This window comes from Magallana gigas, chromosome 2 (genome assembly GCF_963853765.1).
Source record: "Magallana gigas chromosome 2, xbMagGiga1.1, whole genome shotgun sequence".
NCBI lineage: Eukaryota > Metazoa > Mollusca > Bivalvia > Ostreida > Ostreidae > Magallana > Magallana gigas.
Window position 1 is genome coordinate 14,323,319 of NC_088854.1, and position 14,762 is coordinate 14,338,080.

General features: G+C 34.3%; 1 protein-coding gene and 1 long non-coding RNA gene across 6 annotated transcripts; one reads left to right on the top strand and one right to left on the bottom strand.

Moving 5' to 3' along the window:
- Positions 1-595: 595 nt before the first annotated feature.
- On the top strand, positions 596-13,755 carry LOC105347113 (proton channel OtopLc). 5 transcript variants are annotated; one of them, XM_066075163.1, is made up of 11 exons: positions 596-610; positions 737-1,435; positions 4,237-4,601; positions 7,413-7,548; positions 9,219-9,266; positions 9,445-9,565; positions 10,000-10,219; positions 10,396-10,565; positions 11,881-12,046; positions 12,347-12,478; positions 12,609-13,755. In XM_066075163.1, exons 2-11 carry the CDS (start codon positions 1,050-1,052, stop codon positions 13,391-13,393), a joined length of 2,529 nt encoding a protein of 842 aa, XP_065931235.1. In that variant the 5' UTR covers positions 596-610; positions 737-1,049; the 3' UTR covers positions 13,394-13,755. The 5 variants fall into 5 exon arrangements, with proteins under 5 accessions (XP_065931235.1, XP_065931233.1, XP_065931236.1 ...); XM_066075161.1 differs by lacking the exon at positions 596-610 and having other exon boundaries at positions 684-1,435; XM_066075164.1 differs by lacking the exon at positions 596-610 and having other exon boundaries at positions 684-1,435; positions 12,353-12,478.
- LOC136272746 (uncharacterized) lies at positions 10,769-12,069 on the bottom strand. Its single transcript, XR_010710793.1, has 2 exons — positions 11,944-12,069; positions 10,769-11,149 (listed from the first exon to the last, which is right to left on the bottom strand). It is a non-coding gene; the product is annotated as an uncharacterized lncRNA (long non-coding RNA).
- Positions 13,756-14,762: the final 1,007 nt, after the last annotated feature.

Consider the following 14,762-nt stretch of genomic DNA (forward strand, 5'->3'; position numbering starts at 1 on the left):
TTCAAAATCGTGGTCATCAATAACTTATACATAAATATGAATTTCAATTGAAATATTAAAAAAATAATTTTGATGTGAAACACTCCAGTTCTTGATACGAAAAATTCATTTTACATCGTGCACGGATCCAGAAAATTTTTCCCTGAGGGGTTGGGGGTTCCGAGAGAATATTTTTTTAGGGGATTTCATGTTAAATGCCTTTTTCGGTATCTTTGCTATGTAAATGTAATGAGATTGAATGTCCAGGAGGTGGCGATCACCTGAACCTCCCCTCCTGTTAAATCGCGCATGTACATAAATTTTATTATTTAAATTTTCAACCCTATGGATAGCCAAAAAAAATTACCTATAAATTTTTATCATCCGTAAACTTCAAAGCATGTTATTAGAAAGATGTGAAGTAGCACCAAGAGAAGGAGGGGGAGGTGGAAGGGGGGGGGGGGGCTAGTTCACAGACCACCCACTATTTTTCATGAATCATTTGTTAGGAAACCCCAAAGTTATCGAAAATCAATAGTTGCTTACTCATCTATAACAGACCCCATCTACAGATAAACACTCAATGCTAACTATACAATTTCGCTGTTCTGAGGAACGAGATGTTAATTAGGTTATTGTTTTACTCATCTTTGATACAGATTGCATAATATTGGCTGTATATATTTACTAACAGATTTATCGCTCTCATTCTATCGTTTCTATAACGTTCAGTCAGTACATGTATTTCATTTTGTAGGGAGTTATGAAGAGAGGGATTTTCGGTATCCTCCGCAAGTAAACAGTAACTTGAATATCACAGTGTGATCTTTGTATGGAATATTGTTATGACAAAGGAGAAAAGAAAAATCCCAGATTGCTTTTGATGCGGGGCAGCACTAGTGAAAATCAGCAAACCGCTGGGCTAATGAATGCAGAGGAGAAGCGCGAACCGCGATGCAGACGTCTTTTGACAAAACTGCTCTAGTAATGGATTGCCTGTGTACTTCATCAAAGACCAACAGATAATTTTCGTATAAGAATCGGCGATTTTATCATTGAATAGGGTCATCATGAACGGATACACGACAGTGACCAACAATAAGGACTCCACAAAGGCAATTAACATTAATAAACAGGAACCAAAAATTGGACTTCACAAAAACGACTGTAATTTGGGTATACCCGAGTCGGACAGCGGCGATGACTCGGAGAATACCTACAGACATTACAGCGACAACGTGGACACTGACGTCAGCAACACCCAGGATGAGGGGGACCCCCCGTCCCCGCCCGTCCCCCGGGCAGCCGACAGGTGCTTGTTGAATAACCTGAACATAGTAAGCAGTGTGATCAGTAGTGACTCGGATAGCTGTACGGAGGGAGAGTTTATCTTGGACCGCGGCGGGCAGACGACAGACGAAACCAGCACGTCCTCGGAATCTGATGAGACACAGATGTAAGTAGAAGGGTCAAACGCAAAGAAAATTGGTTTACAAGATTTTTCAAAGGCTTACAAATTCAACGCTAATGGTTTACTAACTCTGTCAAGATGTGTTTTAATATAAAACGATTAAGCGCAAATATTGTTTGTAACTATTTTCATACACAAGAGTATAAAGTTCATCGGGACTGTAAAATGAATTTTCTGTAAGCATTGGTTTCAGTATTTTTGAGAAAAAAAATCTTCCTAAAAATAAGATAAATTGATTTCTTCGCACCTCATGTGATAAGTTGCGTAAAGTTGCATCAAACACTCTCTTCAAACATGAGTGAATTTATTTACGATGTAGTTTTAATGAACATGTATTCATAAAAACATTAAAACAAGAATAACAAACGATGAACAGATGTTGGCTCTAACTAAGAACGCGCTCTCGGGAGGAGAAAGTGCTACCAAAATGATTCAAATACTTGGAATGCAATGAGTTCGTAACAACAAATGTTTTAGTGAAATGGATTCGGTACAATTAAATGTTAATGTTGATTGAGGGTTATCTCGTTTTGTTTTATGTTGATTGCGTTACGACACTAATTGATTCGGTATTTTAGGGCAATTACCCAGAAAAGCTTTCTCTGGTTTTGTCTGCGAAGGATGGTGAATTTGAGAAATCCCGACGGAGGGCAGAAGTCATTGTGTCCGCAGAAACCATCGGTCGCTATTGTTAGGGCCCGTCCAAACCCTGATTGAAAAGTAGCAGTAAAGTTAAGGAAAATAGCCCCCTTTTATTTAAATTGATATGAGAGAGAGAGAGAGAGAGAGAGAGAGAGAGAGAGAGAGAGAGAGAGAGAGAAAGAGAGAGAGAGAGAGTTCAGATTCAAAGTTCCGTTATTCTGCCCAGTAATTCGCAACTGCACGCATTTTAGTCGAGGTGTGGAATCGCAGAAAACTCTTCGACGCTATCCATTATCACGGCGGATTCTGTGTCGTAGCCCAGGGCTTTTACGGTATGTCATCCTCACCTCCCGGTGTGAACTCCTGACAGAACGAAGGGACCAGACATAGAGGTGGCGAAGAAAATCCCGGCGGATACCTCGGTCGATAGCACTCACTAGATTAATTCACTGCATTTTGTGACAAAATTGAAGATTATTGACTTATAATATGATTGAGTGAAGAGTTTTATAGTTCTGACAAGAAATATTAAACATAGTGGACAGTTCATTTAGGAAACTCGATGTTAATGTTAAGATTGTTCTCGGTGCATCAAATAACTTATGTTTTGAATATGAAAAAATTACATGGTTTTACGATGGTTTTTGATAAATACGTTCAGTTCAATGGATTATCAATATTTTAGTAGTTTAAAATGTTAAATGACGAGATTTTCAAGTTTATCAATTCAGACAATGAGTTGTATTTTATTATTAGTATTTCAAGCTTATTTCACTCTAGACCTGTTATTGTTTTTTCAATTATGATTTTCTTTTATCGCATCCAATCCTACAACTCGTTTTGGGGTCTGCTTGTTTAATCATGTCATTGAAAAGACCTTGCTGCAGGAACCTGAAACTTGGCCTAGTGATTTCCAGCCGAGATTTTGTGACATACATTTTAGCTTTGACATCTGTTTGGGGAACCCCGTGTGAAATTTGATTAATTTTTTTTAACTACATGTACTAACTCATGGTACCACCATTTCTTCCTCAAATGACTTTTTCACAACTTGTTTGGCAAGGAATTCCTTAACATGGCCAAAAGGTTTGAGCTCAAATCAAGGAAAAGGTTGAATCATACTCTTTGCTTTTTTTTCTTTTAAAATAGATTCTAACAAAATGTTTGATTTGTTAAATTGTGTGTACCTATCTGATTTACCATATATAAAGCAATTTTTTTTTTAAATAAGTCGCTTTAAGAATATCCTCTGACAATCTTGAATTTGAGAGAGGGCACCATAACAAAATACAAGCACATGTACTTATGGAATACAGATGCTGGTTTATATTTGTTTTGAATTGGCAATTGGGGACAAATGACACTTTTTCCTGGTTTGTCCCCACTCTAGAAAAGCTTCATCAAAAAGTATGTCAACATCAGTTTTCGGCAAAAGGCATTTTTTTAAATTTCTTTTTTTAATTTGTACGATTTTTTGTTTAAAGATGTTAGCAAATTTTGTTTCGTGTTTTTGTTAAAATTAAGATGTGAGAAAAGTTTCTCAAAAAGATATTCTCCGTCAAAGTATTTGATATATTGTATCATATCCAAATCTTGTATTTGTATATTGGGTGTTTCCGAAATCCCTTCGTGACTCTATGCTTGGAAACACATGGAAACATGTGTGATAATTGAATGGTCCAAGTGATCTTCATAAGACTGTTAGAATTGGTGTATAAATTTATCTTTCGTTAGAGCGACATCCCTAGTGTACTTTTTGTAATAATTTTGACGAGTATTCGTAAATCCCATGTGTAGAAGTTCATACAAAGCCTTTATTATTCATACAAGTATTGAGGAGCGCTTGACTTAGTTCTATGAAGAAGACAATCGGCTACAAATTGATATCGATGCTGCCGTTTCCATTTTATGACAGAGTTATATAACTTTAACTGTGTATACCATGTACTTACATGATTCATATCTCTATGTTCCTTTTGTACAGTTAGGTCGATTAAGATTATACGAACGGATCTTTCAAACAGGTTTAATACTGTCCCATTGTAAAATTAATTCCCAACTAAAGTTTTATTCAAATTTCAATGACTAGTATGCCAAGCTTATCAGTTTGCTCTTCAAAGGTATAATTTTTCTCGTTGTTTCAGATGGGTAGGGAACAGGACTCGAACCAGTGGTAGTGTCTCTACACCCCCTCTCCCCAGCCTGACCAGCTCAAACGCTAGCGACAGTCGCGTGCAGAGTCCAAGCCACAGGAATAACACAATACCTAGGTATTCTTCGCGGGAAGTGTCCTCGTCTGGAAACGCGTCAGTTGTGACGTCACTAGCGGGCACCGGCGACGAGGCGAACATTGGTCGGGACCGGAGCCACTCTTGGCACGAACTTCCGAGTGACGTAGAATGTCAGATCCAGAGGAGGTCGTCCCGAAATATCAGCCTGCTGCGTCATAATCCTAGAACCGGAAACACCGAAACTATAGTGATTGAAACTCACCCCAATGGAGATTCAGGTACCCTTAAATAATTATGTTCTATTTTATTAAAAAGAAGTTTAATAATGCTCAACAAATAACACATCAGATATACATAAGAATTATATCTCTCTGATTTCCTAAGAAAAAGTACTGCAATGTATTTTTTTAGGTTTAAAATAAAAAAAATTATCCTATAAAACAAAACATCACTTCTAACGTAAATCGTTAGTCTTAAATGTGAATGTAAAGGAAAAGGAACAAGTAAGAGCAACTCGAGAATTCTTTTCCTGTACTCTGTCCCGAGTTTTTGCTTCCACCACTTTTCGCTTGATATTTAGATAATCATAAATACCTTTGTGCTCAAACTACGTTCATCCACTAATATAAAAAATGTCCAGATTATCTGTTTTGAAACGCCCCCTCTACCGATTCAGGTTTCAACACACATCCCAAAATAGAAAGTCTACGGGGATTTTGCATTGCATTAGCCATTAATAAGCCCGGATGATAACGTTGAAAAATTACGCAAGATGTCCCTAGTACTTTCGAATGAAGAAAAGATGTAAACATGCATTTCCCATTATAAATATCCGTAAGAAATTTGTTTTCGTCCCTGTAAACTTTTATGAGTGAAAAAGGATAATTTTTTAAAGACGCTATCTTGGATATTTTCCATTTCATCGATTTCAACTGTACTTTTTTCACAGGTATGTGTATTTTTATCAAAAATCATCAAAAAGTGATGGAAGCAATAACTTGGGACAGACCGGCTATAGATAATAAATTGAAGTACATGTACATGCTGCTTAATTGCATGTATATTTTAATCACATTAATATTATGTACTTATTGCAATTTCATAATTCCATCTTTATTATAACAATAAAGTTTTTTGTCTGCTTTCTAGTTCACTTATGGTTAAAGCATGACCGTATTTTTTTAAGGAAAAAAATAAAAGCTGGGATATTAATAGAAATAGTTTTGGATTGAAATAGGATCGAGTGAGTCATTGGATGAAAACTCGGGTACAGATTGACCTTCAGTCGACCGTAGATTAATACACCCGGTCTAAAGCCATGCACAATGGCGATTAACGATATCAATGATATCACCCCAAACATCTCCTGGGGGTGTCATGTGTTTGACATCCTAAAATACTGACATAGAGACATAGATTTCCGTATACCTCTCTTTTTAAAAACATTAAATGTCACTGTATTAGAATATCTACCTGGCGATTTAATGAGTATGAACACATCACGTACGCCGTTTTGTGAAAAAGCAGGAATTATTTCTATTGTCAGAAAAGTTACAGACGCAAAATGGATTTTATGTGAATTGAAAAGTTATGAAAATGAACTTAAATATTAGAATAGACATGGATGGCTCTAACCATGGGGATATTGACTTTGATTCCTATGGTGAAGGTAGGGATATATTTTATGATTTAAGAAAGAAATTGAAACGTTGATATTGAATATTGTTCTAATTGTAAAAAAGGCGTGTTATGTTGTTAGAGTTAACAGATGACAGTAAATACACCATGGAAACTTGTTGTTTGTAAAGTTGATCTGGAAGACACTAAAGCTTAAAATTATGTTTCTAAAATATCCATAGTTACACTGGCAATTGAATACACTTATTAAATATTTTTTGTTACGTTAAAAGTTTGAAGTCAAAGAAGTCTGGATTTGTTATAATTCGAAACAATTCAAAACAAATGGTGTAAGAGATATACCTTGATCAGTGCGGATGGCGTTTAAGTGGCTACCACTCCGGGTTAGCCTTAAACTAAAATAAAATCAACAAAACAACAAACAAATAGAAAAGAATAGATCTCAGAAAAATAACCATGATTGTGTTTTACATTTAAAATCAAATGATTGAATGATTTGCATTCATCTTTTCTTTTGTCAACTCTACTTGTAAATTATGGCACATTTAAAAAGACCCCCCCCCCCCCCAAAAAAAAAAAAAAAAAAACAACCAAAACAAACAAACAAAAAACTAAATGTACTTAATATTATATATTGCACAAATTGAGACACTATCTGGCTTTATAACAAAAATTGACACAAAATAATAGTGTTATTAAACCTAATTCCTGATATCACAGAAAACAAACATATTCGTCTTAATCTACACAAGAAATCAAATACTCCGTGTCCAGCTATTGTACATCGTGAAAACCAACTAACCATAAGAAACCAAACGGCCTACACAAATTATTTTGAAACATAATACTAAATGGATTTTCAGACTTCATACACTGGCCTAAAAATGCGCACGATTCTTCTCCATAGTCACTAAGAGGTCGGTGATCATGAAATGTTTCTGCACAAAGGAAGTATCTTTCTTTATTATTGATTTGGCTTCTTTTTGATATTGTATTATATTAAATAGATAAATAAATAAATAAATAAACAAATGATGATGATGATGATGATGATGATGATGATGATGATAATAATGATAATAATAATAATGAAATTTTCAAGTGTAAAATATTCTACATACAGTATTTTTTAAGTAAACGCATAAATAAAAGCAATTTGTATTTGCCAACAATGTATCTGTAAACAATTTTCATTGTCACATTGATTATCATCCATCTGATAACATCGGATATCAACTGATATTTCTCACGCAAGACGATCTTTATATCTTTGAAAAATGTGTCAAGCGACTCATTAGTTTCCACTGTTTTACTATCATTTATAAACATTAATCTAGTCTGGTTTCTAAATCCAATAATTAAACGCAATCCGTTTATGATCTTATACATCACTTCTTGAAGATTGTCTATTATTTATCATTTGTGTCAAAATCCCCAATTTGTAATTACAGGACTCGGCCATGATGTCCATTCAACCTCGGAGGAACTCTTTTATCCGGACTCGCCATCTAATGCATCATGGTCAATTCTGAAGAAGAAAAATGGTCGATATAATGACGTCAATATTCCAGTTGACTCCACTCTCATGTAAGTATTTAGACGATTACGAACTGATACAAACTGATTCTTGAAAACATTTTTTCTAAAAATAAATCTAATCTTACAAACCTCTTTTAAAAGCTACATGAACTGCAATTTTCACGTTGGAACTTTATTTTGTTCACGTATTTAATTACATGTATAATCAACTACTAAAATACAAAAAAGCTATGGTTTACCACTAAACTATATTACTCATAAATTCAAGGGAAAATCTTTTTAGAGGCCCTGGTTTAGGCAAAATTACATCATTATTGCCGCTCTGATTCAATGCGTTCATAAATAATATTATCAACAAAAGAAAGCAACATTTGATTAAAACTTATACCATTACAGTACATGTGTAGACAATAACAAGACTGCAGTTTTGTTTACCAAAAAATTGAATTTTCAAACTTTGTACTTTACATGTAAATCGATATTGGACTTTCAAATTTTGACGAGGCATTAAACATACCCATATTAAAGCGGTATGATTTGTATTTTTAAAAATTTTATTTTGCTGCAAAACCCTGCTAACTTTTATGATAAATTATATTTAAACAAATCATTAATTTTTGTCAGAGGAAAGATTTCCCTTCTAAGGAATATATAGAGCAGATCAAGTTTTGCACAGGACGACAGTAATTCAATTTTGCTCCAATTAAGGGTTCTCAACGGCTTTTCGCATAAAAATATGGCTTACAGAAATTTAAAAACCATGATATTTTTTGTCATTTAAGTAGAAAATAACATTTTCGTAAAAAAAAAAATTCAACGTGAAAATTGCAGCTCATATTGCTTTAATCATTCTAGATAATAAAAACGAAAAAAATAAAAATAAAATGTGAAAATATTCAGCGTAAATCATGCCTAGGTCCCTTTAATAAACATTTTACAATTTAAAATGATTCAAAATTGTTCAATATCCCTTCATTATACATTGAATACCTTAATTTCAAACTAAAGCAGGATTTTTCAACAAAATAAAATTGGTTTACTTCATTCAGAGTTGCGCGGTAGATTCAAAATCGTCAGTCCAATACTTCCTTAAAGGGACCTAGACACGATTTCAGATGAAAAATTTATTTTTGATTTTTATGCAAAAAATAGTTTACTTGTGTATTTTGAATTATTTACCAAAATTTGAATTTTGGAAGTCATGTTACAAGCGAGATACACAGGAAAGAAGTCTTTGTTATGTAATAAAGCTCGAGTCTTATATTTGTTTACAAATAATGTAAAGTAAAGAAATTACCATTTCTTTGACAAAATAATTTGTTGAAACAAGATAAAATGATTTAATGTGTTCATAAACAATTTTACAAACAACAAAATGCAGGGTCTTTGGGCTTTTTGGTCATTTTATTGTAATTTTCTACCCCACAGAAAAAAAGTCCTACGAATTATAACACAATATCTACATTTTTCAGTGTCTTTGTCTGTGATTTCACTTTGAATCGATTTTTTTACGCACAAGCACAATGTATTGTCCAATACATTTGATTTTAATTCTACAATAACCGAATGACTTTATCATAGACTTGATCACACCCGACCGGATTTGATCACCTTATGATACTCAAACCATGATTCTCCTTAATCTTCGAAATACTAGTATATATTGTAAAAGTTAATCGACAATGAATAATATTATTAGTGAAAACTTATGTTTGAAGTTTACCGTGTGGACCAACTACTAGTATTGAACACTCAGTCTCTTATAGGTAAATTACTACATGTATTGAAAATATGACAATTTAGTAGAATTCTTAATGTGATTGGAAATTTCAGTAATTGAAATGATCTGCCTTTTGGTAATTGTTATAACCTTCTTTAATGTAACAGTGCAATAAGAATAATAATATATTATTATAATATCGAATAATTCTGACTGTTTCTCAGGGACAGTATGTTCACCAGCATCAGCGGCCTTTACGCCATGGCGATCGTGGTCCTGGGCTGCGTTATTCCAGTATCACAGATCTTCTCCAGCGAAGCTTTCAACTTCTCCTTCCTCTTTGATGTACGTCTGTGTTCATTACGATTTATTCATCACTCATGTCTGCGATGGCGTGTGAAAACACTCCTTCGATAGATGCTTAGTTTTATTGCATTCATCTTTAATAACAAAAATTAATTCTATCTATAAAAGCACTCTGCGTTATAGACTTCAGTGAAAGCACGTTGAAAATGAATTGATTAATTGTTTGTTTTATCTCCGTGAGAAGCTTGATAACATATTTTTCAATGTTCCCAAATCGGTTGGGGGGGGGGGGGGTTCTGTATTGAAAGAAGTATACGAACTGTATAAATAAATGAATACTGGTAATGGTACAATCTTGCAAGTTGCAAGTATTCAGTTAACATTACAGCAAAACAGTACGGTCATATGCTTTTATTTATCGTTGATATGAAATTTATTTACCTAATAAGTGTTGCATTGATTTTTTTTTGCAGGGATTTTACATCTACATTTACACAGTCAGTATTATTTTCCTCATTTATGCGTATGTCTACCTCCTTCGAAACAAATCCCTCAAACTTCGACGCAACCTTCGCAGGAATCACTACAGCTCACCATCTTCCGGTTCTCGAAGCAACTTAAAACGGAAGTACTCCTTTGATGATTCCCGGACCTATCATACCGGAAGCTTTTATCTGAGATTAGGTGCCGTAGGTAGGCAGATACATTTTCGGATATTTTGGTTCGCAAACAAATGATATGTTCAGAAAAATAAAGTATTTTGACTTTACTTTTTAATTTATTTGCGTAGTTTTACATTGTATTTTATTTATTTCGATATTAGTAAGGTTTTTTATTGGTTTATTTACTAATTTCAAAATTTACTTAAGGTTTTGGAATCGGAAGCATGATTCAGAGTGGTCTTCAGTTTGGGGAGGTATTTGACACGGATACCGACCCCCTGACCCACCCCTGTAAAAGCATCGCCCAGGGGGCAAGGCCCATCATCCGTCTCATCTTTACTTTTGTGCAGCTTTATTTTGTCTTCTTGAATTCAAAGGTAACACCATTTATCTTTCAAATGATTTTAAAGATATTAATGTAAAGTATACATGTATAGGGGTTTTGTATAATTATATTACTTTTATTCTGTAATTTATGTGGTAAATATGGTTCACAGCGCCGAAATGTCTGTGGAATGTTATTGATTTTCAATGTATCTACATATTCACAAACTGTATTGTATTTCATAGGAATCTTATGTTATATTTTTATAACGACGACTGTTTTATTTCTTAAAAGCATATTCAAGTTGTGTAAATAAATATCTGAACAACAATGTGACTTAGTTTGATTTAGGGACCGATTCTTTTGTACAGTTCTTGATCATCACCCCATTAAAAAAACAACAAACAAAACAGTAAGCAAAACAAACTTAAATACAAAAACAACACATTCTTGCATTTTCCTGTTTGTAAATATTTAAGAATAAAACAAGTACAAGTATCATTAAAATAAAGTAATAAAAAGTCATATCCTCATTGAATAGAGAGCGAGTTTCATTGGGTGTGTCCAACCACCTGTACTCGCACAACTGCCGCTGTTCGCTTCTTCTGAGATAAACTGCCACTCTGTCCCACACCCCTAGACAAGATCATATATGATATATTATTTACTGAAGAGGCCTATCTTTTTTGTAAGGTGTTGTTGAGATATCTAGTAAATCACACCCGACGCCGTGGCATTTCTGTTAACATGGCATCGGTACATTTATACCGACAGTTAGACAAACCATCTGGCGATAACACGGCCATTCTGTTACCTGTCTGGAGAAAGCAACATCAAAGCTTTAGATCCCTAAAGTATCGGGGGGAGCATCGCAGGGGTTAAACTAACTTCGACCAAGACGTGTTTTTAATTTTCACCGGGTCCTAAATATTTGATCATAGGCTACTCAGGTTATTTGCGATCAAACGATTAAAAGAACATTATAAACTCGAATAGAAACAGACTAATTATATATATATATATATATATATATATATATATATATATATATATATATATATATATATATATATATATATATATATATATATATATATATATATATATATATATATATATATATATATATATATATATTTTTATTAATTTTATAAAATTAGTATTAGTTTTGAATATTAGATAAAACAATTTACTGTATAAGAGGTCTTAATTATTGAGTTTTGAAGATAACTTAATAAGCCGTATTATTTTATAATTCTTAAAACCATGTAGGTTTGTGAATGACTCACGTTTATATATATCCCACTTAAGTCTTAATTGCATGCGTTACAAGGTTAGAGCAGCGTTTTCATGCTATATATTTTCAGATGTGCGTACACCGGTATAAAACTATAGCGAGATTCGGGATGATGCATATGGTGGCTACAAACCTTTGTGTGTGGACCCAGAATATTGTCCAGGAGACCCTACGTGAAATAAGACATCTGCACCAGCCCGACAGAGGAAGCAACGAGAGCTCCGATAAAGAGATAAGTAAGTGGAGAAAGAACACAGTAGCGATCAATTCAACACATTTATTTATAGCGAAACCCGCCTAACCCGACATCTGTTATAATCTATACAACAAAGGGTTCATTCAGATCCCCTGTACAGTAACACCTCGATCCTTTACAATATGTTCGATGTCATTTACGTTGTAAACCTATCGTAGTCGAGGAAAGAATATGTACACTAATTTACTCTAATTTTATCTTGAACCTAAAAGAAATTATTGAATTACCCTACTTTTTCCTCTGTTTAATTAACTTGCTCATTCTCACTCTATCCTAAAAGGCTTAGTTTCATCAAGCAATATCACAAGATACCGTCTCGGATGTCACATGAATTCTTTGATGTCTGACGTTGTGGAAACTTCCAGTTCCTATCTATACCCATGTACCATAGAATACAGTCTCATTTGTGCAGGTAAATAAAATTAATACCAAACGGTCTAAAAAGGCCGCAAAAAATAAAAGCAAGATTTATCTGAAAGCTATTTCCCTTGTTCCTGACAGTAACTACATTTGATCAGTAAATTTTAAACCTTCTCGTATAGGGATTCTGTACGTGATGTGGAGAAATATTGGAAAACGTGGGCAGGTGCCCGAGGAAGTGGCAAACGAGGAGGAAAGCAAGGCCAAATCTCAGCGGATGACGGTGGACTGTTCCCGCTCTAGTCGTGGCCTCTTCCTGGGGATCTTCATTCTGGTGGGGACAGTGATCACCATGATAACGTTCTTTGTTCTGATACGGTCCGATACCTACCTGTCCACGGCGGTCAAACTGGAACATTTATCCGCCGTTGTGATCTACGTGGTGACGTCAATCGCCGTAGTGCTAGCGTTCCACAGAATGCAGATGTTACGAGTAAATTCGGACAGAGAAATAGACTTGGAGGAGTCGCTACTTCTCTTGGGGTTAGGGGGCTTGTATGTGTATGCCTTTCTCAGTATTATTTCTGCCACATTAAAGGAGGGACCGTTGGATTATTTAGTCGTTTTATCCAGTGTGTTCCGTGTGTTCCAAGGATCATTACAAACGGTCTTCCTTTTGAGTGGAATGCGCAAATCGTCATGGCGACGGGAGCAAGAGAGACAGAAGCCGGGGCGGGAATACGTCACATTTCTTCTGGTCAGTAACATCGCCATGTGGGGCTTGAACACTTTTGAAATTCAGCGATCTCATGCTAACCCAGTACAGCTGGAGTTCTTTGGACCCGTAGCGTGGACAATTTTCAATCACCTATCAGTTCCTCTGACCATCTTCTTCCGGTTTCACTCCACCGTGTGTTTGTCTAACATTTGGAAGAGCGCTTGGAAGCGACGCATGCCCGCCGTCTAAGTTCACTTATCTTTCGAGAATTTCTAAATTTCCATCATTCATATTTATATTCTTGAAAAATATACATCAGTTCTTTGTACTAGACAAAGTAAAATTTTTTAAGCTGGTGTATTTTCACATGTATATAGTTACATACAGTTCATTGTATTTGATATCAGCATCACAATGGATCAGAGATGCATTATTTTTTTAAGTGTTTGATAACTTTTCGACAGGTGCTTAGTACCGAAGTGCAAGTGGTGAAAAACTCCTCGACAAATTAACTTTTTATTTAAAAAAATGAAACCGTCATGTATATATATATACATGTATATCATATCAGTTGTGTCATTTGATGAATCAAGATTAAAAATGTCAATACACCGGTATTATTATTTTTAACACAGTCGGTTGTAGAAGTTATAATTTTAAATTTAGAGAAAAAAAACCCATTCACACCAGAAAAAACAATATAAAGTGCAAAGTTTCCACAAACAAGGCCTATCAAATGACATATTTTCTTATTAATGGATCGATTCTCAAATGTAGAAAATAATAGAAAAACATATGGATGTAATACTGTAAGTGAAAAATATCATGGAAGAAAAATACTAATTTGAATTTCAAATTCGTCTGGTCAAACCAGATAATAAATCTCTAGAAATATTCAGGATGTGTCAAAGAAATATGAGCCCAGACATGCGTCTGGTGTAATGGTAATCAATGGTATGCATTTTTACAATAAACTTATCAACAGAATCGGAATTTCAATGCACAGATACCTGTAATGTATTTAGGTATAAGGACAACCCTTATTTCTCGGGAAGTGGTAATATGACGCCCTTTCATTGTGACGTGTACACAAGTACGTACGTGCCACTCGACATGTATAAAAGGACGGACATTTCCCCAATGATTCCAAATGTGACCTTGGGTATCTTACTTCCACCTTGATAAAATTATATCATAATACATGTATTGTATTTTATATTAAAGTGTCGTATTTCATAACACAAACTACGTTGAAAGTAAATTGAACAAAAAAGTATGATATGAAAATTTGAAAAGGGTGGAGTTTTCTCACCGTATCATATATAGAAAATTTTAGTTCTTGAAAATAAATACATGTAATTGGATGACAGAAACGATGAAGTGTTTTGAATGTAATGAATAATAATGATCATCATTATCAGGGCATATGATAAGGTTTGGAAATCAGTGGCGTTGCAACATTGTAGTACTAGCTGCTAACACGTACTTGCAAATATTTTTGGTATTTTTTCATAGCAAAATTCAAAAACCCTTTGCGTGAATACCAAAACCTTTCCTAAATAATTAAGCATTTTGAACTTTGCTCCTCTATACTGCAAAAACTATTGAATCCATCTTT

Excerpts from the sequence above, each read along its gene's own strand:
- LOC105347113 (XM_066075163.1), top strand. The coding sequence starts at position 1,050 with ATGAACGGATACACGACAGTGACCAACAATAAGGACTCCACAAAGGCA. Across the intron at positions 4,602-7,412 it reads TCACCCCAATGGAGATTCAG|GACTCGGCCATGATGTCCAT; the intron begins GTACCCTTAAAT and ends TTGTAATTACAG. Across the intron at positions 12,479-12,608 it reads ATACAGTCTCATTTGTGCAG|GGATTCTGTACGTGATGTGG; the intron begins GTAAATAAAATT and ends CTTCTCGTATAG.